Below are 26,619 nucleotides of genomic sequence, written 5' to 3'. Positions count from 1 at the left end.
CAGAGTGGTAAATGATGAGAAAAATAACAGGATGATGTGGTTGGGCAGAGAGATGGTGAGATTGGAAAAATGTGTGCTGAAAGATGCAAGAAGTATGATCATTAGAAAGCTGATATTACAAAAACAAACCATTAATATGTTGATTTTGACGGAGGTGGTCATGTGGCACCCTGCAGGTTGTTCGGAGATGAGTCTGACCTTCACTTTTGGACAGTGGCTTCACACTACCTCCAGTCATTTGCCCAGGCTCATCACCTCAGTGTGGAGGGTGAGATTCAAAGTGAATTAGCTCAGCAGTCGCCTCAGAATCACCTGGACATCTGCCACGACATGCTTTGTGAGAGCTCCTATTTCCAGGTCAGTGAGAAGAGCTCAGAATCTCCCTTTTTTTGGTTTGACAAAAGATTGTCAAGAAACTCCTGAACGTCAAAAAGTCTTACTTGTTCATTTAAAATTGCTTATTCAAGATCCAAATGTAGAATCCAGGTTTGTTATTGCGCCTATCGGCATCAAACAAAATAAATCATCCACATTGGGAGGGATCAGCGGCATTGTAAAGCTAAACTAAATCTCTGGGGCAAACACACACTCTTCATGTTTTGCCATGTGTTACAGAATGACGGAGAAGCCTATGACAGGTGTTGAACTTTAAGATGGGCTTCATTGACCATAATGCTGAACAGTTGATTTAAAACTCAATAGCTGGCTAACTGTTCACAAGCAAAGTACGTGTGCATCCACTTTAGGCTGAAAGAACCCACTTCTGGTTGAAATACTTGTCCCAACAAGACGCATGCACACTCCCACATCAAAGCTCTTGAATTTAATGAGATGACGACTATCTGATTTGAAACAGACCCAACTCCAGGTGTGGTCTTTGCCCAGAAACGGATGGGTCCTCACAGAAGCAGTGAGGCTGATATTACGCTGAAATGCCTGGGGCTGCTTTGATACAGCAGATGGCACCTTTTATAAACCAACTTCCAGCTGTACTCGCATATGTACAGTGTAAAATATAAAATAATGGAAAAAAAAACATGTATGAGTCCAGGCCAAAAAAAAATGAAGTTAAAAAAAACACATCCGGTGTTTAAAAACTGGCACACCTTTTTTATGTCGGGGCAAGTCTAATTTACCTTGTTTGTGACTTTGGTGGATTGTGCTATGCCTTGATAGGCGTTTCGGCATGTTTGATTGCACGCCCCCAGCGCATCTGGCAATTTGGTGATTGTCACACATTGCCACATGTTCATGGGTGGAAGGTGGTCTCCAGGTGTCCATCCAATCCTCAGCCCACTTTGCATCATCTGCAGTGGAGATCTTTTAGTATGAATGCATTTTGCAGGCACCAAGCCGCTGCATTGATTCCAGCGTGTCCTTCCTCCATGTACATGTAAACCACGGTCCTCTCTCTGTGCTGAATTTAAAGGGTATAAGTTGGGAGCGTTCACTTCCACAATGGCGCACAAAGGTGCACATGTGCCCTTCCATCCGCACTAGTCGAGCACATTTACAAAAGAACGAAAACTCCGCGAATGCACTTAATGCGACTTTTGTTTGCCAAAATTATTACCTCTTGTTGCTTTCAGGTCTGAAGCACTTGGTGAGTAATAATGTTTTTAGAATCTGTTTTTATATAATTATTATTCAACATTCAACCCATTCGCTCAAAGAATCCTGAGAAAAAAAAAGATTGAAGATGACAATTCATTCCTGGTTGGCATATTTAAACAAAACACTTCGCGAGGAGACATTTGCTTCGATTCTGAATGAAGGGAGAGATTCAGCACTTAATTAACATTCCAATGTTAAAACGATTGGATTGCCTTCACTTAAATTACAGGCTGATATGAAATGTTTCTTTGTTTTTGTTCAGACAAATAAAGGAAGGGAGGTAATAGGTGAAAGTATTTAACTCATTCATTCATTCATCTCCCGAGCCGCTTGATCCTCACTAGGGTCGCGGGGGGTGCCGGAGCCTATCCCAGCTGTCTCTGGGCAGTAGGCGGGGGACACCCCGAATCGGTTGCCAGCTCACAACTCACAATTTAGAGTGTTCAATCAGCCTACCACGCATGTTTTTGGAATGTGGGAGGAAACCGGAGCACCCGGAGAAAACCCACGCAGGCCCGGGGAGAACATGCAAACTCCACACAGGGAGGCCGGAGCTGGAATCGAACCCGGTACCTCTGCACTGTGAAGCCGACGTGCTAACCACTGGACTACCGGGCCGCCCTAGTATTTAACTCTTCCTCCCAAATAGATAGTAAGAAATAGATAAAAGATTAAGGGAAAAACTTCAATATGCACTCTATTTCCCTGCAGCAAGATCCTCTATACCACTTAATCTTAGTATCACTGTGAGTTGAAGCCGATCCGAGATGATTTGGGGCAAGAGGTGTAGTACGGCACTCACTTATTAATTACATTCTTTGATGAACCTGATCCATGATTTCGGAATTTGGAAGAAAACCCACAAACGCATGTGGATAACATTCAAACTCTACACAGAAAGGCCAGAGCTCAGATTTGAACACAGAACCTTCGAACTGTGGGATAAATATGTAAATCATTTTATTTTTATCATGCCCCGGAAGATGAACAAATTAAGAGAAATATCTTTGAGATGGCATTAGAGTAATGGAAATGTGACTTTCTAATTTCCGCTGGAAAGGGTCTTTCTGTAACTCCATCATCGGCACCATGACTTACAAAAAGATGATGCATGATTTTGTTTTAATGAAAGTTTCTACTTCTGTCTTAATAATGGGCCACACAGAGAGCATAAATAGAAGGCTTTGAAAGAACCACCCAGTCGTTCTGTAGCTGCACTTGGCTTGTGTTGTCATAAGACAGCCGCATTGGCGGCAGCCTGGCTGTAATGACTAATATCTAAGCCTCCAACGGAGTGCACACAGTTCCAAAGCTTTAAAACACAGTTGATTGATGTCCGTGGCTTTGACTCACCGAAGAATTGAGCCTAATTACATGCAGAAAAAACGTTTTCAGTAAACATAATTTGTGTCTATCTCTCTGTCTTCTATTTTTCCTGTTATTCCCACATAAACAAAGAGCTTTCTGACTTTGAAATCTTTGTTCTACTGTTAAAAAAATAATAATAAAGTATATCCCTAAATTAGATAAATTTTTCAGGACTGCAGCACTGAGAAACATGAGCAACTCCTGAATATTTTACAGCCTTCATAATTAACCCGAAATTATCTCTATGCGGTATTCACATCTGTATAGTTGTATTTACATATTAGATCTTCCTAATCACTAGTGATGCCCCGTCCTATATGAATGGTTTTCCATCCACGCGATGACTTGCTGACACTGATCTTTCATCTTCATAACCTTCATTTCTTTACAGAAATTCCAGTTGGATCGTGTTCACCTGCAGGAAGTGAAGCGCACCAGTTATGAGCATACTAAGAAATGTGCTGACCAGCTCCTCCTTCTGGGTCAGGTAAGTAATCCACGACCATTGAAAGTCTTCCAGCATCCCTCAAGGGCCAATAAGTATTTTGAATTTGTATATATATATTTATATTTGTGTTGATACAACACCACAGTGAAATGGTTTCGCAAAACTCTTAAGGAAGCAGAGCCAGTGCCTCAATTTTCAGGGGCTCAAAACACATTTGGAGCAGTGACACACATTAACTCTCTCAGGGACAGCAATGACTACAGTGGACATGTTAACAGGTTATAGGGTGCATGAAAGGGCTACAACAAGTAAAATCAAAACATGTCTCTGTTGTCAACACATGAAAAAGATAATTCAAATGGCCATTACTGAAATTACGCTATAAATCATTTGGTTGCCCTACATACAGTGAACGAAATGAAGAAGTGACCAATTGACACCTCATTTGTCATTGACATATACTGTACAAAATAATGAGATCAATGCAAGCGTTGTTTAAACTGCCTTCCATTAATGCATTTTCAGACCTGCTAATCCTCACGAGGCAGGGTATTATGCCCTTACCTAGTTGACAACCAATCCCAGATGTTTGCCTTTATAAAGCTTACTCCATAAATGCTCACTTGAGACTATCAGCTGTTCCAAGTATTTTGTTCCTCGTGTATCAAAATGAGCTCAACAAAGTATTGCACTGTACATATGGTAATATTGTGGCTGGGCATGTTCGATTACTGTTGCCATGGTAGTGTTCACACCCATTTGTGGCAGGACGTTTTGTGGCTCGTTCGGTTAGCCATTTTTGCTTTATGTTATAGGCCAAATGAGGCAAGATGGAGGATAACAGCTCCCTCATTCCTCTTTAGGAACTCTGGCCGTGGGGATTGTAGTCACCTCCCAATGTCACTGTTCCTTTTGTAATCGCAGGCTGCAATCAGCAGGCTTTGTATTGGATGTGTCGCTCCTATCTAGGCAGAAAGGCAGAGGTCAGTCAGCTCTGACACGAGCGCAAAGTCTTTATGGCCACCGGATAAAAAGGGTGATAATAAATATAATACCCCTACAGTTTGGTCATTACTTTCTGCGTTTTTCGGGCTGCTGTTGCCATCCTCTATACCTCAATCATTACCTTCTATTGTACTTCGATCTTGCTTTCAGACGGACCGTGCTGTCCAATTATTGTTGGAGACGAGCGCAGACAATCCCAGCTACTACTGTGATTCCCTAAAGGCCTGCCTGGTGACCACCATCACCTCCTCCGGTCCCTCCCAGTCCACCATCAAACTTGTAGCCACTAACATGATCGCCAATGGCAAGTTAGCAGGTATGGTTTGACCGCTCACAGCGACTTTTACTTTACTTTTTACTTTGAAGGGGTGCATGCCTGTCTGCCAAGGTTTGCTTTTCTTAAATTGAATCAGGAAAACTCCAGGCTTGCAATTGCTCGAGATTCATCACTGTAGTGGTGTCTCTAATACGAAACACTCACACACAACATCCTTGTTGGATCTCATCCAAGTAGATAGGAGTATTGAGAGTATGGCAGATTTACAGTGTCGAAATGAATTGATGTGTGTTTTTGTCACTCGTTATCACATTGCAACTTTGCATCCCGCTGTTTTACTACCAGAGGGGGTGCAGCTGCTTTGTTTGATTGACAAGGCTGCGGATGCTTGCCGCTACCTGCAGACCTACGGGGAGTGGAACCGCGCTGCCTGGCTTGCCAAGGTAACTCAGTAGCAGTGTGTCCATCAACAAGTATCAAATACTTTCTTGGGGCATGGGGAGTTATTTGTGTGTTTGTTTAGTTTTGTCCAGGGGGATATGATTAGATGTTGGATGGGATGAATGTTGATAGCCCCGCAGCATTCACAACAATTATTTCCATTCGATTTATGATACTTGTGAATTTATTATTGTGTCTTTTCCATGTGTAGGTCTGCAATGTAGTCAGACCAGAAAAGGTTTACTCATCTAAGAACATCCTGGAGGTTTTCTGTCAGTTTAATGGCAAACCGCAATATAATGAATTAGGAATGGAAGCCCATGCTCCTGGATAGATGCAAGCAAAATGAGTCCCTGTTGCGATGCATCTTTGCATCTTTGCATCTTTGGGAGTGCTCTATTAAGAGCACTCCCAACATTGAATGTTAGTTGTCACCACTTCAGTTTCTGTTACTCAATCTACCTGGCACTGAAAATTCGGACACATCCTGAATCTAAAAAGATGTATACAATGCTACTTGACAATTGACACTGTCAATGACCTATTAATATAACATTACATTGTTACCCTGCCACTAAAGGGGGATAGGAACAGGAACTCTGCCACGATTGGTGAAAGTCTGCAGGAAATTGGTGCCCCCCTAAAAGGTTCAAAATTGCTCATAGATGCAACAAGCATCTCATGCAACCACTTTTGTTTAAATTAAGATCCTCAATTTACTTCAATGTAGTTCCTTGGCACCAAGGTGGTACAAGATGGCAGTGAAGCACTGCTTTTGTCCAAAAGAAGCACCTCACCTCACTTTGGCATACAGTAGCTCCTTGGCACCATGATTCAATAAGAGGGTGCCACAGCATCACTTGAACAGCTCTAGCCCGCACACAAAAACGGCAAAAAAGATTGGTTTCTCTATTATTGTACTGTTTTTGTATTAAAGGGGTATAGAGACTGAATAGTGACAATCCGTGTGTAATTGACCCCCTCCCCGAAAAGGTCTATAATTGCCTTTTCATGACATTACATGTTGGCAATGCACTATTTTTCAGTTAGACGAGGGCCTGGCTTGTCCAACTTAAGCTCTTCTTCATACTTCAATGGAGTTTCATGGCAACACAATTCCACAAGATGCTGCCAAAGCAATTCTTTTGTATTAGAACGGACTTTTGACTGAGCACAATAACAGCAATTAACTACGTTTTTAGAAAATACTAAAGGTTAAAAAATTTAAACGGGTGATTTTAGAAGGTGCCGATATGCAGGGGAACAGTAGCGTTTGTAGTTCACTCGCCTGACTTCCGCACAGTTCCGCTCTGAACAGGCTAAGCGGTCTAGAAAATGGATGGATTAATTGTTTGCCTGTCTTCATTAAAATGCATTTAGCTTCTTTGGGGTGCCTTTTATTATCTATGAATTCGTGGCTCTTTGTGGGTAGAATTCCGCACAAACTATTGCCTTCCTGATTCCCTCAAAGCCTCGTGGAGAGGAGGGGCCATTAAGATTTTGTTGTATCAGCATCTTAGCACATGTTTCTTAACTCTTCGCTGAATAATGCATGCATCGTAATGCAGAAAAGAGGTTATCCATAAAGGTGCACAATTGTGTGCTGATCCAGAATGTATCACAAGCATTGTACATACAGTGCGTGCGGTATACAGGACTACTTTAGTCATGATGTTAACTGACATTTTACAGAGCGTGTGTCTGTTACATAGCTGCACTGTTTGAATATGTCCGCCATATACGTGGCTCTTTTGTCAGGTGCGTCTGAACCCAGCGGAGAGTTCAGATGTGCTGAAGCGATGGGCGGAGCATCTGTGCTCCCCACAGGTCAACCAGAAATCCAAAGCCATCCTGGTGCTGCTTTCCCTGGGCTGCTTTTACAAAGTTGGAGAGATGCTACACAGGTATGACATTGGCTTTATCGTGAGCTTATTATGATGTCACTATAAGGTTGAAGTTTTGACATAACATGCACAACTCTCACTTTTCACTTGTTATTTTTTCTGATTTTATAATTCACTGAAGTCACTTCATGTTGTTCGCATATCTCATAGTACTGCATGTCATGGACGTTTGTCTTTAGTCTCAAAATTTATCTGTTTTCTTCATAGCGTCCCCTTTAATGGTGCCTTACATTTTGAAAGACATTCAGGAGACATGTATCTCACGTATGCTGTAGGGTCACTCACATCAAATCAGGTTTCGTGCTGCTTTCTGACAATTGCATGTCTGTCTTCTCCTCCATCCACTTTGCTGTCAGTACAAGGCACTTTGACAGTGCCGCTCTCTTTATCGAAGCCTGCCTGAAATACGGGGTCATGGAGGCCAACGACTCATCTAATATCCTTTTTGAAAATCCATTACACTGTTTCAAGGGCCACTGATGGATGTGGTCTTACTGCTGCTTGCCCATCTCTGTTGTAGGCATGCAGACAGAGCTAAGCAAACATAATTACTTCTCAACAAAGGAACTTGATTTATGAATTAATTCTGTTTTTATTATACTTTGATTTCCCTTAGTTGGTTTATTTGAGGGATAAAGTCATTTGTACAAAAATAAATGTAAAATCCTGCGCATCGAGATTGCACAGTCGCCGAACCTCCCTGCTTTCCGCTATTCGGATCACGTGTGCTTACTGTAGCTCCTTTTACAAGTTCTCCTTGACCTAACATTTGCACATAAACTCATAGAGACCGCATTTTTGGACTATGCGCGGCTGCTGCGCTCACTTGGCCTACGAGAGGGAGCTGCTCTGTGGGCGTCGCGGGCCGGCACCGCAGGCGAGCAGCTGTTGGAGGATCTGTTCAAGGGGGAGGGAGCAGGACATGAGGTCGCGATTGACAGTGACGAGGCCAAGGTGACGACTGACTCTTCATGATGAGTGGACCCCAACTACTGAGCATCAACCTTGACCGGGGAACTCTGTTGTTATCTCTTTGTCATGAGACAATGGTGAGAGATGAAGAGTCCCATTGTGTCATTTGTCAGTTCATTCATCGTCTTGTGGCTATGGCGAATTTGGCATTTCGTAATGTTTTTGTTGTGATGGTGGGACCATCGTGTCTGTTGACAGTTGTGTTTGCATGTTACTTCTTCAAAAGATTTAATCTTCCCAACAATTGACGTATTGCGCATTGTTGTTGACTTGATGTCTGTTGAATTGAATTTTTAATATGGTGGGGTATTACGTGTGCCTGTGTTAAATACATTTGAGGGATAAAATGTATTTTGCTGTTCTACTACTGTGATGCAGTGAGATGCTACATTTTCCCCTCTTTATTGCATGTTAAGTTTGCACTGCCTTGAAAGGTTGCTCTCACCATTAACCTTCTCCATCACTGAATTCCAAAGCATCGCACTCTTAATTGTTCTTTAAAGAATAATCATTTGCAGTAGCATTCCAAGCGCTGAGCACCTCAATGCTTAAAGAGGTTTAATAGTAAATGACCAAATCCCAGATACGCACAATCCATTCCTGTCAGACACTTGTATGTACAATGCATCCCAAAAATATCCATAACGTGGCCCAATTTTCAGTTGAAATTAATTTTTGCATTTTCTAAAAAATATGGCCATATGAATAATTTGAACAAAAATGATTTTATTGTATTTACCATCCATCCATTTGTTTAATGTGGCTTATCTTGACTCGTGATATGTTTTGTTTTGTTTCCCCAACCAAGAAAATTCCCTTTCAACAAATAAAAATCCTTTTAAAGTAAAATTGGCTCTGAAAAGAATAATTTGTGGTATTAACTGTATATTCCCACACAAACAATAAGAGGCAAAGTGTTTAGCTTGGTATTTGTATTGAGTGCTTGAGTCATCTATGGCTGCTTTCAGCATTAGCTTTTCAGCATGTGTTGGATGGATTGCTTTTGCGCACTTAATCCATGTTGCTCCTGCTGATGCATACTTGAAAGAAAGTTGTCACCTACTCTGCGCAAGTAGGTGACAACTTTCCCCTTTCAAGGAACCACTCTGCTCAAAACCATTTGTACGTGAATGCATTGACAGCCCTTGTCTGTTTATCCACAATATGATGTGTCAACCTGTCCTGCAGTCTGGCAGAAATGTCTTGTGTGGGACCGTCCGTGTGTTGCTGTGTTTCATAAACCTGTCAGTGATGTTCCCTACTGTGTAACCAGGCAGTGTCAATCGACATCTAAATGTTGTTGTGTATCTATTTCACAATTCCCACTTCTATAAGTGAATGTAAAGTCTACATACAATTGTTCAAATGTCAAGTTAATCTCACATAACGTGAAGCCACAGCCTGAGTTATAAAAGGGTGTATGCACATGCAGAACCACATTATCTCACTTTTTACTCCCACCTCTACAGTGTTATTTTTGCATTGTGGTACAGGTTATTAGGCAAAATGATTTTTTATATCACATGAACCTGGCATTTGAACAGGGGTGTCTAGACTTTTTATATCCACTGCACAGTATGTGGAAGAGCTAGTATCCGGTCACAGTACCATCAATGTACATCAATTTTTTTTTTTGCGGCTCTGAATTTTGTCATGCAAGACACGCATACACATTACTTCATGGCTTCTAGTAGCCTCATGCTGTTGTTTGTATAGCACAAAATAATGTGTCAGGTTAAGTCCTGTACATATGCCTCCTTTATTGCAATCAATAATCATAGAGTATACACATTCTTCCCCCCCATCATTGTCAGTTTATGATCACACCGTGATGTTTTGAATTCTACAAGCATAAATATTCAAAGAAAACATACCCCTATATGAATGGCAATAAAAAGAGTATTTACATTGTTGTACTTGTTATCGCTGTGCTTGAAAATATGTGCACTAGAGGGCGCAATTTATCTGGGTTTGGCACAAAGACCTATTATACTGTTTTAAGTCCTATCACGGTTACTTTATTTAATTCCAGCTCAGCTATAGTTAAATGTCCATTCATTCGTAAAACAGTCTTGAAGTGAATCTGTTCTTACGCAACCCGCTTCCGCCATTCATTACATCTCTGCTCCAAAGGAGGGCCAACAGCTGGCCTCCTCTTTCCCTCACATTTATTTATTCATTCAGTGACATGCATTTTGTTCTTTGCTCCGCAAAGCTCAAAGAGAATAAAAGCAGTGCAAAACTGAAGGCCACACAAATAACTCGATTGTTTCTTTTGTAACGGTCCCATGAATAACTACCGACGAGCCGACCCGGCCGCTGCAACTTCGTCATCAGTATGCAGTGTGCCACATAGCATTTCTCTTCTCTTCTTGAGCACGCTGCCTACCACCCAGTTAGCTGGCCCCAAGTGCAGGTCCCCAAACAACCTCTCTTACTTCAGCCTTCCACACTGCTTGTGCTGTAAAACCTTACTTTTCGACCTTGTGCCAAACACCTTCTGAATCCAGCCTCTTTCAGTTTGGCCCTTGTTTGCTCCAAGATACATCTGCTCCGCCGGTGTAATTAGTTTTACTATGTTGGAGTATTACATGCAATTTGATTCTGAGCTGAGAAAAAGCTGCAGAGTAGCTGCTGCTCAAAGTATGGACTCTCACGGGCCACTAAATTAGCTATGCCAGCTCAATCCATGCATACATTTCTATATATCCTCTTTTGGGGTCTTTGGTGAGCTAGAGCCAATCCCAGCTGATCTTTGGTGATTGCCAGCCATCACAGGAAACATATAGACAATCATTCACACTTGTATCGACACCTAAGAAAACTTTTCAGTCATCAGTGAAGCTAATTTAAATTGTCTTGGAATGTGGCAGGCAACTGGAGTGCCTGGAGAAAGCCCTACGTTTTGCCATGAACTGTTTTGAATACATTTTCTATAACTCAAGTTGAATATTTTTCTTGATGTTGGTTGACTTCCAAGTTATATTTAATTAGAAACAAAGGGAAAGTTTTCTTAAAATGTAACGATAAGCATAGAATATTTTTTTCAATTTGCAGTCTCGCTTTGATATTCTTAAAAACATGAATGCTGGCCTAGTTAAAGATCTAAAAATGTTGATCTACATCCCCCCCTGCTTTTGCTTGGCAACCAGTTGAGAGAGAGGCCCCAGCTCACATGTAAACCCAGACAAGTGATGCAAAAATGAATGGCTTTTTGTTGAACATTTTGGTTTGCTCAGTACCACATTTGGTACATTAAGACCTCGGAGGTTGGAAGTATTTAACAACCTGAGGAGAGCAGAACGTCAGTGGATGACATGGATCTCCTCAAAGTGTACCTAATGTTTTGGACAGTAAGTATATTAAGCACCCCTGTGTGTGCAGCATCATGCGGAGGGGGGGAAACAAAAAAAACCAGGAGCAGCAGGTCACTCCGTTCCCATGAGTGTGTTATCGTGTGGTGCTGACAGACAGACAGCTTTACTGTATGTCCATAAAAGGTGGGCAGGTGTGAGCTTGCGTACTGACAGCCTCCATGCTGAGGGTTATCCCTCAGTTCATTCCTCAGTTTCTTTGGAGCATTTGATACAGGGAGAGGCCCCCTGACAGTAAAATAACCAAGTATTGACTTAATTTAGGATTTATTGGTTCGTCTTGACTGCAGTTTTTCCCCATTTGCATATTTTCCTTGCCTTTACTCGACTGTGATCCAGTAGGTCTCATTCTTCCGTTGCCTTTTTGGAATGTTTTGTACCACACTGCAGGGAAGAAGTGTGAGTTTCTGTCACCTAAGCATCACCTCTCATCACCTGAAAAATGGAAGCAGACCTGATCTCATTTGATTCCTCTCCCTGGTTTGAGGACCACAGCCTTATCTCCCAGTTCTTCCACATATTTGACCTTTAAATGTAAGACCAGTAAGCCACCACACTGAGGCAGTGACAGATTGTTTTGCATAAAAGGTATTTAGTCCCTCGGCTTTATCTGATTATGTTTAGTTGAACGCCAGTCGACCGTGGTTTCACAACACCACGCTGCTCTGATTTCAGGGAGCCATGAGCGAGAGAGAGAAATAGATTTGTGACCTTGAGTCTAGACTTGGGTTGCATCGGGGAACAACAGGAACTCCGGAGCATTACGAGTCGATGACAAACTCTTAGCGACTCCTAGGTAATGATTTGAGCCCAGGGTGAGCTATCTTTGTTCAAGATTGTGATCTACTCTTTTCTGTCTTCCTCCACATGTGCACGCTTTGGTCGAGGCTTTTCATGAAAAGGGGGGAATGCAATCATGGATGCTTTGTGTCGCAAGCATGCAGCCGCCAGCCCCGTCACTGCAGTGTCAGTTGGAGATGTGAAAGAGAATGTTATACTGACTATGTTATGAGAGAGCAGGCAGAAGGTTAACACGGGCACTAAAATGTGCTCACAGTACTGACACACTTCAATATGCTCTTATGTTATGAATTAATGTGTATGCCAATTTACAGATGTAACAATCTCTCTTTTGAAGGCCTGAACCGCACTTTGACAATGGTCTTTGCATGTGTGGTAATAAAATTGACGGAAGAGGGGAAAAAAGATCAATTCCATACTACAAGAAAAAAAAAGTCTTTATGCAACTGGCCATGATGAAAGAAAAACATTGTTTTGATAACCACTTTGCAAGACTTTGTACAACATTTGCGCTGCATACGGCATGTGAAGGAGGCCTGGTTCACAATCTGTGTTCTTCATACTAAACTCCTTGTTGTATCTTGCTGGGTAAATTGGAGCACAGTCAGTCCAGGAGCAGAAAAAAACTGCTCCAATCTATTCCCACAGATTCAAATTATGTATTAAAATAACTCCATAGTGATTATTGTTTAAGATGTGTAGCCTGAGCCCTCATTGATTCATAAGATTGTATAGTAGATGTTTGTCCAGACACATTCATCAATGACTGCTTGCTGTCTGCTGCTAACGTAAATTGAAGCAATTTTCTTGATGGCCAAACTGTGAATGTCTTCATAATCTAATACATGCATGCCACAGATTCCCCAGCTACGATTATGAAGGAAATAGCCTCTTGCAAGTTTGACTGACGCGGGCCAGTTCAGCAGAGACAAGGTATTCCCTTTCTCTGATGCACAATGGAGGCCAGCGGAGGAAGTAAAGGATACCTGCTGCAGCTGACCCATTTCGTGTGGAGATGGTTGTGCAGATGTGCATGTATAGAGTGTGTGTGCTTCTCAGAAGTTATCTATGTACCTCTCCACTCACGAACGTGTGCCCAGTGAACTATTAGTCTGCACGCAGTTATCCACTCTCACTCGCCTGGCCTCCTTCCTGCTGTTTCTCTCATGGACTTTTATGTTATTGTTTCTAGTCAAGCAAAGTATATGTGTTTCCTCTCTGCCGGCTACGACCGGACACACTGGGGGCCTGTGTTTGTGAGAAGAGGGGTCGAGCGGGGGACTCGAGGCTCAGTACTGGGGAGTCTCTTTTGCAGCGGCATGTGCGTGCATGCGCTCCTGAGGGTAAGCAGCTCCACTGCCAAAATAAAATCAGCACCATGATCCGTTGCTCGATTCAAGGAATCAACCACAGAGTCGCTGGAACGAGAGTAAACATAACGCTTAAAGAGTAATATGGAGCATATACTGCATAGACTAAAAGAAAGCAAATTAAGGTGCCAAGCGATCCCACAATACTCCAGATCAATACAACAAAAAATGCTGCAGCAAAGTTATATCTGAAAATGATTACAATTTCTAATGAAGAACTAAAAGGTTTATGGAAGCAATGTTAAGCAATTTGCTTTTTAAATTAATTGTCACTATATATTGTAAGGGTCTGAGAGTAAAATTGCAGTTGTATGTTTGGATCAAAGCTGGCACAGTTGGAACGGGATGTGCCTCTGTATAAAATGAGCCACCAGAGGGCGCTAAAGGACCGAGAAATAGACGTATGTCTTTTGGTATGTGGTATATGGTAGTAGTAACGCGACTGAAATAATCAACGGAAATAATAAGATCGAGGCTGGACATTAATACCGTGGCAGGTGTGTTTCAAGATTGTGAAATAGTTTAATTTGCTGAAATTGCTGGTACACTGACTTGTATAATTTGAAAAATCACACTGTTAGAATTTCCAGGGTGAAATTCTTGAGCTTTTTTTTTTTTTTTTTTTAAATTCAGTGAACATTTTCTTCATTTATGCTTCAGAATTACAGGCTCAACCACAGGATCTCTGCCTGATTTCTTTTGAAAAGCTTCACATTCCAGTGTGTCTGCATGCTTTCTGACTGGCTGAGATGCCTGCTTAGTTTCCTGAGAATATCACCCAGTGGTTTCAGGCCCATTTCATAACATGTCGCTGTACTTGTGCATTTTGGCGCCAAGTATCCGCTATCACAGCGACAATCGGACACCCTGCACGCTCAGAATTGGTGTTGACTCCCGAATCCACACACGAAAACTGCAATTTATACGCCAGTTTGCCTCATCTCATCTGACCTTCACCTTCATGAGTTCCCTGAAGTAGAAATGCCAGCCAACTGGAAAGGTGTCACATCAAAATGAAAGGATAAGTGACAAAGCAATGAAAGGGAAGTGATAAATCTAGGTGAATAGGTGAGAAGCCTGTCCATAGAACAGAATGAAAGAGTAGATGACAATGAGAGGCCGCTGATGGTTTTAAACAATCAAGATGTCATCCCTTTAGGTGGGCACTCAATGCTGTCTTCGGAAAAGCAACGTATAATGCTACATGCATTCGAGACATACTGTCTGAGATGGCAAAAGTCGTGTGCACATTCTGTGAGTAGAGAGTAAAAATATCTGCTTTTCAAATATATGAAGAAGTCAACATAAAAATAAAAAATGTACTATTACTCCCAGTCAGTGGTTGTTAACCTTCTTAGAGGTACTGCACCCAACCAGTTAATATGCACATTCACCGAACCCTTCATTCATGAAAAGTAAATATATATATTAATTATATATATATTTTTTTAATATAAATTATATATTTATTTTTAAACACATTTATTAAAAACGGTTACTACTATTTCAAGGGATAAGTATACTTTTTTTTTATTGTATGTACTATCACGACAGTCGCACGTTGACTACGAAGCAAACTAAATTTCCCGCAGCACTGATTGGACAAGCAATGTCATGTGAACATTTACTGCCAGTGATGACCAAGCGCGCATGTCATAACTAATTGTCATGTTGAATTAGTTGTGTGTTACCCTCCATGGCAGAGGCTCGGTCAAAATCCCCAAGACCGATTCATCGAACCCAGGTTAAGAACCACTGTTCTAAGTGAAGAGTGTCGATACCTGAAAATCTACTCTGGTGCAGTAACATCTCACCACTGCGTACTGTCTTGCAAATCTGTAGCGGCACAGCCTGTGCTTACAGTCAGCAAAGGTTAATAAAGGGGCACAAATGGGTTAGTTTTGCTTTTTTTTTTTAACCCCATCTCTACCCCGCTTTTAAGCGAAGGCCCAAACAGCAGAGAAAAAAAAGAGATGGATCTTCTCCAAATGCGGCCGTTAATGATACCCTAATGATGTTCTGCCTCAGTAAGGTAAACAATCACGTAATGGCATGCTAGATTTTAAAAGATTTGCAAGTCATCCGTGACACAAGTGTGCACTCCCCTGGAGACTTGCTAGAGGCAGGGTGCGGGTCTCAGTCAGTCCATCAAGTAAAGATGGGATAGATATGTACAGATGTTCACTCCACTGGGAACATCCTTTTGCTCGGGATAACTTTCCCCCTTTTTTTCCCACCCGGGGCCCATGTACAGACAGACCTGTCAGCATGGGAACACCTCCGACCTGCACACTCTTCAAATCACTTGCTTTGCTCGTTATCAGATGCTGTGAAGTTAACAGGCACATATGTAAAGAAAACACAGCAACAGGCAAACATGGCAGTGATAAATCTAAAATAATGAAATGGTGCTCTTAAAGTGGAACCAGGAGGGTTTTGCCAACCCAAAATCCACGTAACCCGATAGCCCTGCCGAGGGAAAAATGTTTCAGCAAATCCCAGCTCGACTTCAGGATATCAAAACCTCAGAGAAACGTAGAGCTCGTTGGAGACCTGTAGTGGGTCACATTCCTGGCCTTTGAAGTGAGAATGTGAGTTACAGTGGGGACCTTATTCAGAATGTGCCCAATTGTTAGCCAAAATATCTCTGCAAGTGCAAAAAACAATATATTGTCTTTTGCAGTCCTATCAGTTCTTTTGTGTGAATGTTCATTACTGTACTATTGAGCCCCTAAGGTGACATGGGAGAAGAAAAAAAAACAACTCTTGGTGGTCCCTTGCAAAGATGTGCATTCCCTTGTAATCATTGTGAAAAAACACAAAGGTTTTTGGGCTGAGGGGAACACTTTTTTTTTGAATGAGCCTTTAATTACTTACAGTTCAAATACCATGTTGACCTATTCCATTTTTATTTAGAGTTTAAAATCAACAGTTTCATGTCCCGAAAGTAAGAATCCAATTGTGGCATGAGGGTGATTTTCTTTTAGCCTTTTTCAATTGAGCCACCTTTTCGGTTTCCATATTGCTTATATCCAAAATATGCAACTACTAAGTAATTACTAGATCCATGCACTAAAACCAAATAAACAAAATACTTGAGTATTTTTGAGACTTACTTGTTTTTTGTAGGCTATATTGTAATTTGAAAGTACTCCTGTTTACATGTAGACAAATTTCCTGACACTTTGGTGGAGACATGCGCTCTACTGAGTGTCTTCTTATTATTTTGAATTCCTCAGAAGAAAAGAAAGCGGGAGGTGGGAACAAGACGAGCAACAAGCCCTGGTGATTATTAACATGTTTGCCCTCCGGTTGTCGTTCTGGGTTTTAATCTCGCCTCTGGCCTTCCTGTGGGGAATTCTCGCCGTTCTTGTGTGGGTTTTCTCCAGTTTCCTTCCACATTCCTAAAACATTCATGTTCAGTTCATTGAAGACTCTAAATCAGGCATGTCCAAAGTCCGGCCCGCGGTCGAATTTCATCCGGCCCTCAGTGCCGTCTGGCCCGCAGGTTGGGCGCAATGGAACACGTGTTGCATTGACTGAGGTCTCGTAGACTGGTGAGTGATGTTTCATAGAGTACTGCTTCCCTCTAGTGGCTAAATGAGTAATAGCATTCACTAAATGAGTAATAGCATTTAGACACTAAAGGGCATCACTCACGAGTTAACAAGACATCACTCCGTGTTTATATTTGTAAGCTTTTGTTAAATTGTTAATTATTATCATTTTATATTCATGCATTATATTATTTTATGTTAGTTACCTTAATTATACTCTGTTTAATACGTCCTGAAATATTCTTAGGTTGCTTACATGTGATTGGAGAAGAAAAACAGGAAGGCGGGTCGTTACCGGAAGGGGGAGTGTTGGTTGGAGCGGTTGAGGAGAGAAAAATAAAAAAAGAGAAAGAGCTGTGTTCAAACGAAGTCGTCCTCTCCTTTTTGCCCATTCTAAACGTAGAGCAATCCATTTAAAACCTGCGAACCCTTCAACTTACATATTGACTGATATGTCATATTTCAAATGATCCTTGCAGTTGTGGATATGTGTATTGCTTGTTCATTTCCCTGTTGTTCGAGTCAAAGGTTTTGTGACTATTGAAAAGTCATGGTGATACATTTTATGTTTCAAATCAATCAATTTGCACTCAGGAGACTTCTGTTTAAGAAAAAGTCAAGTGAATAAGCAGTTGCATGTGATATACCTGTTTCAAATGAACCAAAAGAAATTCTTAAGATTGTTGAAATTAAAATAAAAATGGAAACATGAAACAGACTGGCTTACTAAAATTTGTTGAACAATATTGTTGTTCAATGTAAAGAATGTCAGCCAAGGTCGGCCCCCCGACATTTTACCACATAAAATCTGGCCCCCTTGGCAAAAAGTTTGGACACCCCTGCTCTAAATTGTCCATAAGTGTCAATGTGAATGTGAAGACACGCGGTGTCGAAAGGCATAGCAAACGGAAGGAGCTAGATGGTGGCACGCCACTCTGAAAAAAAGCAACGTCACGTGTTGCACTCTCAAGTACAGAGATGCAATATCACATCACTCTGGGGCCTTTGAAACTACTACTGGAAATGGTACAAGCCGTCACTTTGGAGTCCAATAATTACTGTTATGACACATATACACTTCATCCCTGCTCTCTATCACCTTGTCTACTCATCCTGCTGAAAGTTCATCACTAGGCAGATGAGCTCACTGTCTATGAGGGGCCTCTGTCATGAGTGATGGGCTCCAACTGAATGTATGGTCGCTTTTGTACTCTGGGAAGGCAGATACATTCCCAGCCATCAATATAACATATTTGGCTGGGTGGGTGTGTGACAGGTAAAGAGTGTAGTGCATACCTGTCATAGAGAGGCAAACTAATAAACTAGGTAGCTGGATGAAGGGGGCGGGGGGTTGGTTGGGGCGGCCTAAAAAAGAATGCGTCTCATCTTTCAGCCCTCCCTGTGGCTCGTCATCAAGGAAGAATCAGTTTGTGCTGTGGTGAATGTCACAAGTAATAAACCCCTAGTGCCCCCTCCCTGCCTGTCAGTGAAAATTGCATTGGCCATGGTTTAAAAGGTGCACACTGCTCCAGTTTCAACATGTTTGAAGTCTTCATCATCAATAAACGGCTAGATCAAGTAGCTTAGTTAAGTGTATTTTGGCTTCTTTTCACAGCCCAGCTGACATTTACTGTATGTTTGTGTGTGTGTGTGCAATCTCAAATCTATAATCAAAGACAGTTGATAAAGCAAAACGTAAGTGATGGCAACTTAACTGTAGCCAGTAAACACAATTTCAAAAAAGACCATACAAAACATCTCGTCATTTTGCAATGTTACGTTTTTTTGCTACAGCTGTTGTAGTTGTGCTATTACAGTAGATGCTCTAATCTATCATTACATAGTATTTGTTGTCATCCATGTTCTTCCCAGTTTGACGAACCAGTCATTTTTCCTCTGTTTATGTGTTTATGCAGCATTTTGGAACCCAGAAATGCAATCCTCTTTTAAATGTCTCCAACGGAACCCTTTTTTTTCTTTGTGAGGGTGACGAGAGCTGAATGTTGGGAAAATTGATCAATTGCACATGACGGTAGCTTTTTCTCGGGTAACAGACCACATTTGTTTGGGATGAAGAACACGTTCCTGACTATAAGACATTGGAAACATGTGACGTTTTCCGGCTAATATGTGAAAAAAATATCATAAGGGAGAAGTTATTTTTTAAAATAGTAATTAGGAAGCAAGTGCTTTGGAAATGAGTGTATGTTTCTCTGTTGTAACCACCTTTCTTGCCAACAGAAATCCCCCTCCCTCTCTTTTTTTAATAACACCCCATTTGTTCAAAGGATGAGCAGCATAACTGAATGTGCAACGTGCCAGCTCTTTAATGCCTTTGCCAAACAGCTGATTTTGCTCTTCCTATTAACTATTTGAAACTTCCAATACCTTTGATCAAGCGTCGGCCCTGTTAAAATGATCATTTTGGGTCTGCGCCAGGAACTGGCATGCGATGTTTGTGAATAATAATAATAAGGTCTATATGATTGGGCAAACTTAAGATGATGTTCCACCAAAGTAGGTTGCAGTATTAGTGGAATAAGCACGAGTACCAACTATAAACAGAAGGCCAAATTCCAGGTCAACACATCAAGAATTACAATGCCTTACCCTTTCACAATTGAGAAAACTGTAGGTGTCCTTCTACAGATTTACAGTCATACAGTGATCTACCCAGGCAACCAGCAGGAGATTGCATTCAACCCTTCTCTGCACTAATTATTTCCCTTCACTTTCAGGCCCGTTTGCACAGCACCTGCACTTGATCTTAGACCAGGGCCCGCCCTAACAATTGTGATTCCCGAGACTAGAGTTTATATGCCCCTCTCTCCGGCCCCCCCCTCCCATCAACGATTTACTGTACAAACGCTTACAAAAAAGTTGAGTTTTTAACATTGCATTTAATTGATCTGATCATGTCGCAGAATTTAAAATGTAAAATGGCACATTTTTCTTCATTTCATGACTGCATCTTTACTGACTTCCAGTAGCAACAGACAACAAAGTGTATGCAGAAAAGTGGATAAGATTGCACAATTGTCTGTCTCATGTGTTGTTTTGTATTATTTTGTCATTTTTTTTTGTTAACTTTACTTTTGTTAGCGGCGCGGACACCCGCAGCGGCTCCTCTTGTTTTATGTTGAGAGAGAAGAAATTTCATCTGTGCTGTATGTTACGTGTTACACATACAGTACATTTGACATAAAGTTTTATCCAATCCAATCCAATAATATACATGAAAAGAAGCAATAATTTGACCTCTCTTTCTACCATTTTCCTTCTCGTTTTTAATGTGTTGCTCTTTTTTCTTCCCTGCGATCTGGAAAATTTTAGTTATTTTGACAAGTTTACAAAGTTCAGGGAGGTCACATCAATAAATCCCCCCTCCCCCACAGACAACCAGCAGTATACCAATCAGTGAGAGGAGGGTGTATTTGGTATAATCAATTGGAAACCGTTTTAAATTTTAATCCTGTTCCATTTTCAGTGCTAGTTGTCAAGTTATTCTATCTGTGCAGCTTTCCATTTTGTAATTCATCCACAGATTTCATCAGAATTTTATTCTATGATCATATTTTTCCCAAACTCCCAGTGTATTTACAGGGCCAGGCCTGAGCATCACGGCCAGACAGCGATGAAATCGCTATTCTGTCCTACATGGAGGTAGGATTTGAGGATCGCAACATGGAAAGGCTAACTTTGGTGGGGGCAGTATGATGGTGTTGTTGGGTGTTATCTCCATCTCCGGAAAACCAAGGACTGACATCTCAAAACAAAGATTTTGAAATGAGATTCTACAAGACTGCCAATTATGAACCAAAATGCATATATAAATATCTTTATTGTCCTGTGGACATCTAAATTTTGGAAAACCCAACGTAAATACGCTTACACAAGATTGTGTTTATGTGAAGCACCCTAAATGCTCCACTTTCTGCCCCCCATCATCTATGTAGCCTCCTCTCCTTTCCCAGGCCTTTCTCTGGAGGAGGGGAGGTGTGAGAGGTGATAACCCCTCTCCATCACCCTGACAGTGGCGGCGGTATCACACCAGGGCCTCTGGATGGAGTGGTGATCTCCCCAGCCAGGCAAAGTCGAGGAGGGGCCGGCGAAAGGTTTGTGGGGGAAGGAGGAGGAGGGACTCCATTACAACAAAAGCGCTCTGGTCTAGCAGCAATTTTATCTTCTTGACAGACGTTCTTTCTCCCAGAGTCACTCACTGATGTGTGATATCAGCTGTGGCGCCATCTTGTTATCACAGTGATGGAGGCCAATGGCTTTGTTGGATTTTGCTTATCATAAATGAGTATGACCACACGTCTACTTTATAACTGCACCCTGGTCCCACCAGATACGTTTGCGCTGCATGCTGATGTCTTCTTAATGTGTTTGATCAGCCTTTCATTTGCACTCTGTGCTTAGGTATGATGCACAACACTGTCATGCAAATGGGGGTCACTGAGTGATAAATTGCTCTTTTGTTGAATGGAAAGATATGAATAGTGTGAGAGGATAATAGTGTGACTCCCGCTTCACTCCAATGAAAATGATGGAAGGAGGGATAGAATTGGTCAGGAGTCGCAGTCTTTACTGTATACACTGTTTGCCATTCCACTGAAATTCGGGTGCACCTGAATGGGGAGTGTAAGACTGCAATACACACACACCAGGAACCAAATTCCTTGGCGACTACATTAGGAGATCTGCTAAAGGCACTGGCTTTTCAAATATAATTATGTTGAGTTTAATTGCCAGTAGAGATTTTTTTAAATATATATTATGGCAGCTGTACTTTGCACTTGTATGGAATGGCACTGCGTCACACAGAGATATGTTCTCAATATATGGCAATGTAGTTCCACACCACTCAAAAGTAAGCATTATCTCAATAACCGTATACAAACAGTTCTTATTTGATTTTGATAGTGTACCCAGTGGGATATCAGTCGGTCACTTTTCGGAACGGGAGGGTCACAGATTGAGTTCTGCTGTAGATATAACCCTCGCTGAATACTCTGAAGTTGTTGTGCAGTTCAAATGTTCTTGACTGTGCTTTACGTTGTTTTACAAAATGACTGACAGAATACTTGATGAGTTTGGACTCGTTGACTTCCGAAGCTGAAACGGGACATGTCGCCAACTTGTCAGGACAACCTTTTCCCTTATTGGTGGATTTGGCAGTGAACACATAAAATGGGCTTATTAACAGCATACATATAATGTAACAGAATACACCTAAGTACTGAAGGAAACGGAGGCCCTTTTGATGCGTTATCAATAACAAGTTAAATTAGCATTGTGGCGAAGTAGTAAAACTCACCTGAGGTCTCACTTATCAAAGAGTGTGTAAAATTCTAACTAAAAGTATACGTATCAACAAAAAACTGGAAACAGCGCACAAAAAAAATCTGACCTATCAAACCATGCATAGGTACACACACCTTTAGGATATTTTCCCTTGATAAGTCACTGAGCTTCGGCACCCACAATGGTCAGTGCAATAGCAGTAAAGGAAAATGAATGAGCCATGCTGGCCTGATCGCGGAAACCACCTCACTTCCACTATCCCAGCAATAGGGACTGTATGCACAGGAAATCTACGCCCGGCTCTTTGAGACCGGAAGGTAGGCAGCCCGCAGACTCGCAAAGTGGATATTCGCCCAAGTGAAAAGAGACTACTGCCACAGCCTCACCCAACTACTAGGCACTCCATGTGGTTAGTGTGGTAAACCACAGACATGTTGTCGTAGCGCATAAGTACGTGCCTGTCCCATAGGCGTGGGCGGAAGTGTCGTACGGTTGGACACATGGTCACCAGTTCAAGAACATTTATGCGGTCCCCCATCAATAGCGAGACCCTTGTTCCCTACACTGCTTGGCGCTGCCAGGTGGCACCTCAGCTTGTGGCGTAATACACACAACTGAGTTATCCCAAGTTTTCAATGCAATGTTACACTGGATTGGCAGATACTTAAGATTCAGTTGCTGGACACCAAGGGAGCAGTTGCGCAATACTATCACCCCCTCTGAGTACATGGTGGTGCACCAAGCACACACATTACATTTCTTTCAATTCCTTCATTTTCACCCCAGTTTAATCCACAATACAAACAGGACACCACACCATTCCTATATATATATATATATATATATATATATATATATATATATATATATATATATTGGTGAGAGAGATTTAAATGAAATATGTATGTTGATTGTTGATAACGTGTTTCCAAGTTTTTGTTTTAGACACCCAGAGATAGCCTCGGCCATCCTCCGGCCACCACAAGGATACAATTCTTGCCCCACCACTAGTGTCAGGTAAATCCACTCTTCACAGTGCAGCAAAATATTGTGTTGACAAAGAGGGATTGAATAAGACTTTGCACTTTGCTATCACGGCCTGCTGGACAGATGTCACAGTACAAACAAATAGAAGAATAGCATCATAATACAAGCAGGCCCAAAATGTTTACAATAACCATATGTATGCTGTAACTCTTCGCTGCAGTTATTGAGAAAATATTTGGAGAAAGACTTTTACCACCCACCCGTCTTGCTAACAGCAACACTTCTATCACGTCTCCTATCCAGTTCTTTTTTAACACATCAGCACGGACAGAGTTTTCATCGCAGTTTGATACGACGCACTCCCCAGCTGGTTGAGTGCGTTTGCAGATTTTACAGACCGGGCCTTCATTTCTTGGCCTCCCCTCCTCTTCGTATGGTGCACAACCGGAACACTAAAAAGAGGACTGGGAGTATAATAGGTTTTTAAATCAACTAACCTCGCTTTTGTCCTTGGGATTTCTTGTGATTAAGTTCTATATCAATCAACTTCACCTTCCTTGACTACTTTTGTTGAGTGTCCACGCACAGGTAGTGTCTAAGAACCAAGACATACGGTACAGTGTTAAGGAAATGAGAGCCTGAGATGGGACAACTCCCTGCCAGAGAATGCTCAAGAGTTTTATATTTACTGCCCCGTGTTGGTGCGGCTTGCTGATGCTTTTTTTGTGCCATTCAAAATTCTCATTGTGTCAAGGCTGCGCTGACATACAAAGATGGATGTGTTTTTACACTAATTCAACCCCCTACATCCTGCTTTAAAAAACGTTTTGTTAGAAATGAACTCGTCAGCATGTGTGTTTTTGAAACCGACACCAGTGAGAAAAGACGGAGCAATGTGTTCCAAGGATTGGATAAATATTTGATATTCCACAATCGAGGCCACACGATCACGGTGGAACAGAAAACGCACACAAAGTGTATTTAAAGACGGAGGAAAAAAAACACAACTTCATTGCATTACGGACCGGCATTTCCCTTCATGTTGTTTTCTTTTACCCTGATTCAACTGCTTCAAAGGTTTGGCAACATACAAAACCACTCAGAGAAAAATATCTTTGCTGGAGTTGCATTCGATGGAATAGCATTCACACATCTTTTGTATGTGCCGGTACAACATTTGATCTTTGTCCTCTGAGGCGTTGATCTATTTTACTTTGTGGATCTTTTCATTCATTTGTCACTTTCTCCTGGTTTGCTTCATAAGACACAGGCACTCTTACTTTATTCACTGGACACGCACACACACACACACATATATATATGTATGTATGTGTGTGTGTAGATATATATATATATACCTGTATATGTATATACATTTTTTGTCTCTGAAGAGTGTGTTTATTATCACTAGCAACTCGTCTAAACAGGAGGTTGCGTGTCCGCAGTGAGAACCAGCATCTATAAAAGAATAGCATGGAGGTCAGAATTTCTCTAAGTCATCTAGCTGCATTGTTTATTTGGAATTTTCCAGATTGTGCCAACAGTAGTAACCTCACGGATGGAGGTATGAAAACTTACTCACACTTGAATGCCGCCCTCCCACCAGCACCTTTAATATTTCCATGTGCTTCAGCAAGCTTGGAATATTACAACCTCAAAAATGAAACGTGTCCGCTTTTCTTAATGTGTACTATACACATTTTAGATTTGATCAACTCGGTGATGAAACTACTGCTCATACATTGCTGAACATGTCCCACTTTCCGACTTAATAAACTGTCACATCTTTGCATGCGCACCTATTGTTTGTAGATGTTCATTGAAGGAAGTCTTTGTTCATGTTTGTGTGTCTGCTTCAGACTTTCTGTCGTAGCATGGAAGTTGGGGCCCGGCACATGTTTTTAATCAGGCAATCTGTGGCCTGGCCAGACAACGGTACACCCCCACCTCATAGCCTCCTATTCTTTCCACCTTATTCCTTCTCTTATTCCTTCCTTCCCTCCACTTCTCTGTAATGAAAACATTTTTCTCTCTGTCTGCTAGTGGAGAAAGGCTCTCCGTCTGAAAAAAGTGTGAAAGAGCCATGCTGCATCGTATGCATTCATCATCATGTATGCATAACAAGGATCTTTTGTACTCGCTACAGTTATCTGATTTACAAAACTCACCAATCAGTAGAACAATTAGCAACTTGTCTCTTGTGAAATGTCAACTTGTTTGTGTACACAAGCAGATGTGGGCGCTTATCTTCTTAGCATGCGCAAACTGTATTTGAGTCTGCCAAAAGCAAGGTTCAATTTGCGCATTGCGGCAGCAGTGTATGCAAATCGAGTAGCTTATTAGTTGCGATCTGATTTACTTAACTTTAGATTAATTCTACTGACTTTTTTTGCATCCTTAAATGTAGCATCTGCATGGTAGGTGCAAACAAGCACAGCGGTGCCAGTGTGGCACAGGCAAAATGAGAGGCAGGGTGGAAAACAATTGCGCTTGCGTAAGTGTTTGCTAACAACAATGTTGACAACATATCGTTTACTCAGCAATGCAATTTGGGAGCTTCTGAATAATGCAAGGGCCGATTCGGAGCCATGCAATATCAACCCCTTTCAACTGTGTATTTCTGTCTGTCTGGGCTATTTTTTCAGCACACTATGACAATTGGCTTCTCCTAGGGCAGTTTTCCTATTGTTGCATAACAATTACGATTGAGACACAGTATGGCCAACATTAAGTAAAGGTCGGATGGGCCGCCAACTGCTCGTGATACCTGCAGTGCCAGAAGGAGAAGATCAGCATTGACAGTATTAAAAAAAAGTATTGGGGAAAAAAATGAAAATCACTCAAAGGCTATGCTAATGCTGGAAAAATACTGACAAACCTGCTGAATGTGAGCATTTTTTTCCCTCCGTTCCCATCAAAGTCAACAAATTAATTGTCTTCTAAAGATCATCTTGAGTGATCAATCATTCAAAACTCAGATTTATCTTTCCATGGCTAACTCGGATTCGACTCGTGTTTGCTATCCATTGCGTCATCGTGTGAAATAGCAACAACCTGGGAAAGTACAACTCCAGCATAGTAAAGCCAGCTAGTAAAGAACACCTTTTGCCATAAATAATGATGAAATTGACAAATATTTGGCAACAGATTACCATTTGTCCATAACTGGGCTAAACTACGGACGAATCATGGAT

At 41.5% G+C, this 26,619-nt stretch overlaps 1 protein-coding gene and 1 long non-coding RNA gene across 2 annotated transcripts in view; one reads left to right on the top strand and one right to left on the bottom strand.

Moving 5' to 3' along the window:
* The window catches only part of wdr11 (WD repeat domain 11), a 45,253-nt gene extending 35,311 nt beyond the window's left edge, over positions 1 to 9,942 (top strand). The window contains exons 23-29 of the mRNA XM_052080060.1: positions 177 to 357; positions 3,374 to 3,469; positions 4,586 to 4,751; positions 5,058 to 5,155; positions 6,912 to 7,057; positions 7,414 to 7,485; positions 7,825 to 9,942. Of these exons, the coding sequence (XP_051936020.1) occupies positions 177 to 357; positions 3,374 to 3,469; positions 4,586 to 4,751; positions 5,058 to 5,155; positions 6,912 to 7,057; positions 7,414 to 7,485; positions 7,825 to 8,032 (967 nt within the window). The 3' untranslated portion in view covers positions 8,033 to 9,942. The remainder of the gene's footprint in view (positions 1 to 176; positions 358 to 3,373; positions 3,470 to 4,585; positions 4,752 to 5,057; positions 5,156 to 6,911; positions 7,058 to 7,413; positions 7,486 to 7,824) is intronic.
* On the bottom strand, positions 7,123 to 7,974 carry LOC127610226 (uncharacterized). The gene is made up of 2 exons (XR_007964785.1): positions 7,825 to 7,974; positions 7,123 to 7,485 (listed from the first exon to the last, which is right to left on the bottom strand). It is a non-coding gene; the product is annotated as an uncharacterized LOC127610226 (long non-coding RNA).
* Positions 9,943 to 26,619: the final 16,677 nt, after the last annotated feature.

Source organism: Hippocampus zosterae, chromosome 11, assembly GCF_025434085.1.
Source record: "Hippocampus zosterae strain Florida chromosome 11, ASM2543408v3, whole genome shotgun sequence".
Lineage (NCBI taxonomy): Eukaryota > Metazoa > Chordata > Actinopteri > Syngnathiformes > Syngnathidae > Hippocampus > Hippocampus zosterae.
This window is presented reverse-complemented; position numbering and strand designations above follow the sequence as displayed.